The 2,879-nt window shown below is 50.5% G+C and overlaps 2 protein-coding genes across 2 annotated transcripts in view; one reads left to right on the top strand and one right to left on the bottom strand.

The window, feature by feature from the left end:
* The window catches only part of ENH_00014070 (DNA primase small subunit, putative), a gene marked incomplete at both ends in the record, with an annotated part of 4,128 nt that extends 2,003 nt beyond the window's left edge, over positions 1-2,125 (bottom strand). Inside the window, 3 exons of the mRNA XM_013584287.1 lie at positions 1,237-1,812; positions 1,928-1,989; positions 2,051-2,125. Coding sequence (XP_013439741.1) covers positions 1,237-1,812; positions 1,928-1,989; positions 2,051-2,125 — 713 coding nt within the window. The remainder of the gene's footprint in view (positions 1-1,236; positions 1,813-1,927; positions 1,990-2,050) is intronic.
* A 115-nt stretch (positions 2,126-2,240) lies between these two features.
* ENH_00014080 (hypothetical protein) lies at positions 2,241-2,570 on the top strand (the record flags this gene model as incomplete). The annotated part of the gene is made up of 1 exon (XM_013584288.1): positions 2,241-2,570. The coding sequence occupies one exon, from the start codon at positions 2,241-2,243 to the stop codon at positions 2,568-2,570; it is 330 nt and encodes a 109-aa protein (XP_013439742.1).
* Positions 2,571-2,879: the final 309 nt, after the last annotated feature.

The raw sequence follows: 2,879 nt of genomic DNA on the forward strand, positions 1-2,879 counted from the left end.
TTAAATAAATAAATAAATAAATAAATAAATAAATAATAAATAAATAATAAAACTACAAATGCAAATTGTGAAAAAGAAAAGAATTGAAAAACGCAGCGGGGAAAGGCGGAGCGGCAGGTTGGGGTTTGCGAGGGTTTAGGGTTTGCGAGGGTTTAGGGTTTGCGAGGGTTTAGGGTTTGTCAGGGTTTAGGGTTTGTCAGAGTTCAGGGTCTACGGCTAGGGTTTACGGCATACGAGGGTTTAGGGTTTAGCGCATGAATGGGCGTTTAGGGTTTACTAGGGCTTTGTGCTTAATAGGGTAAAGAGTTCGCGAGGGTTTAGGGTTTTTGAGGGTTTAGGGTTTTTGAGGGTTTAGGGTTTACGAGGGTTCAGAGTTTATGAGGGTTTAGGGTTTACGAGGATCAAGTCTTTACAAAGGCGCAGGCTTTACCAGGGTTTAGCGACTAGGATTTATTAGGGTCTCGGGTTTATGAGGGTTTAGGGTTTATGAGGGTTTAGGGTTTATGAGGGTTTAGGGTTTATGAGGGTTTAGGGTTTATGAGGGTTTGGGTTTATGAGGGTTTAGGGTTTATGAGGGTTTAGGGTTTATGAGGGTTTGGGTTTATGAGGGTTTAGGGTTTACTGAGCGTTGGAACTCGCTGAGGGTCAAAATCGTCCAACTCAGCCAAATCAATGGGCACACAAACACGCCCTGCAGCAGCAGCAACAGCAGCAGCAGCAGCAGCAGCAGCAGCAACAGCAGCAGCAGCAGCAGCAGCAGCAAGTGCAGCAAAAGCAGCAGCGCATGCTGCTGAGTCCAAAATATGCCCCCATGAGGCTCGGGAAAATAGCAGCTCGAAATGCTAAACCCTAAACCCTTAGCCTTAAACCCCAAACCCTAAACCCTAAACCCTAAACCCTAAACCCTAAACCCTTGTAAAGCTCACCAGTGGCGTGATGTATGCAGAAAGGAGCCTTGAGAAGATGCCCCATGTCCTTACTGCAGCCTCATAAAAGCAGAAGGCCTTAAACCCTAAACCCCAAACCCTAAACCCTAAACCCTAAACCCTAAACCCTAATCCTAGCTCTGTAGCACTGAACTTCGAGCCTGCCCGCCGCAGTGCGCCTACTCTTTGCGTGATTAGGGTTTAGGGTTTAGGGTTTAGGGTTTCGGCGTGTGCCGCTCAAGCGAATGCTGAGGCCTTAGGGTTTAGGGTTTAGGGTTTAGGGTTTAGGGTTTGGAGCGAGTGCACTGACCTGACATTGATATCGAGCCTCGGGTAAGAAAACGCCAGCACAATTTCTTTTATGAAATTGGGGAAGGCATCGGCTTCCTTTGCTGCTGCTGCTGCTGCTGCTGCTCCCCCAGCAGCAGCAGCAGCAGCAGCAGCAGCAGCAGCAGGTGTTTGGCAGTTGGCGAGTTTGCACAGCCGCTCAAAGAGTTTTGTGCTTTTTGTCTTCTTGGGGTCTTCGGGTTCAGATTTAATTTCTTCAATCCAAGCAGCAACTTGCTGCTGCATATCTGCTGCTGCTGCTGCTGCTGCTGCTGCTGCTGCTGTTGCTGCTGCTGCTGTTGCTGCGCCGCGCGACTTTGCTGCAGTGCTGTAGCCGCGCGAAGCGCCGCCGTACCCGCTGCCGTACCCGCTGCCGTACCCGCTGCTGCTGCTGCTGCTGCTGCTGCTGCTGCTGCTGCTGCTGCTGCTGCTGCTGCTGCTGCTGTTAGGGAGATACTCAAGCAGGCTCTCTGCCATTTTGCTGCTGCCTCCCCCAAAGAAGAAATCCTGCTCCTGCAGCAGCTGGTGAAAGTCTCTGTAGGCAATGCGAAATGCGCGGCTGCAGCGAAAAGCACAACAAACCCTAAACCCTAAACCCTAAACCCTAAACCCTAAACCCTAAGTAGAAGCAGAAGCAGCAGCAGCAGCAGCAGCAGCAGCAAGGATAAACTCACTCGATAGCAGGGTGTTGTGTTTTCCCCCTAAGGTTTATCTTCTTCGCTTGCTGGTCACTGCCCTGAACGCCAAACCCTAAACCCTAAACCCTAAACCCTAACCGTAAACCCTAAACCCTAAACCCTAAACCCTGACCAGCACTTGCTGCAGAGGGTTTTGCTGGCGCAGCAGGTGCGGATGGGGTCGTAGTCGTTCATGTCGATGTCGAAGACAATTTCCTTTTGGAGGGTTTTGAACAAACCCTGAAAAAGGGTTTTGGAAAAAAGGGTTTTGGAGTCTTTTTGCTGCAGCGGGAGTGTATAGACAGCTCCGATGTCCACTTTCAAGCAGCAAACCCCACACAGCCCCAGCAGCCGCTCCCGCAAACCCCACAAACTCGAAAAACCCTGCAGCAGCAGCAGCAGCAGCAGCAGCAGCAGCAGCAGCAGCAGTGGGGAAGGTGGCAGCAGCAGCAGCAGCAGCAGTGCAGTGGGGAAGGTGGCAGCAGCAGCAGCAGTGGCAGTGCAGAAGGTGGCAGCAGCAGCAGCAGCAGTGGAGAAGGTGGCAGCAGCAGCAGCAGCAGCAATGGAGAAGGCAGCAGCAGCAGCAATGGAGAAGGCAGCAGCAGCAGCAGCAGCAGCAGCAGAAATAGAAGTAAAATGAGAAGAAATAATTGGAGGGGAAAAGAGACAAGTGAGGGCCTTAAAACGGCAAAAAATGCAACTTTTCAAGAAACTAGGGTTTAGGGTTTAGGGTTTAGGGTTTAAGGACAGGCGGAGGTCAAAACATAGCAAAAAGCACGACCTCTCAACAAATTAGGGTTTAGGGTTTAGGGTTTCAGGACAAGCGGGAGCCAGAAAAAGCCGAAAAAACGCAGTTTTCGAGGAAATTAGGGTTTAGGGTTTAGGGTTTAGGGTTTAGGGTTTAGGGACAAGGGGGGGTCAAAAAAACGCCAAAAACGCAGTTTTTCGG

The sequence above is a fragment of the Eimeria necatrix genome, genomic scaffold (genome assembly GCF_000499385.1).
Source record: "Eimeria necatrix Houghton genomic scaffold, Enh_scaff1448, whole genome shotgun sequence".
In the NCBI taxonomy this organism is placed as follows: Eukaryota; Apicomplexa; class Conoidasida; order Eucoccidiorida; family Eimeriidae; genus Eimeria; species Eimeria necatrix.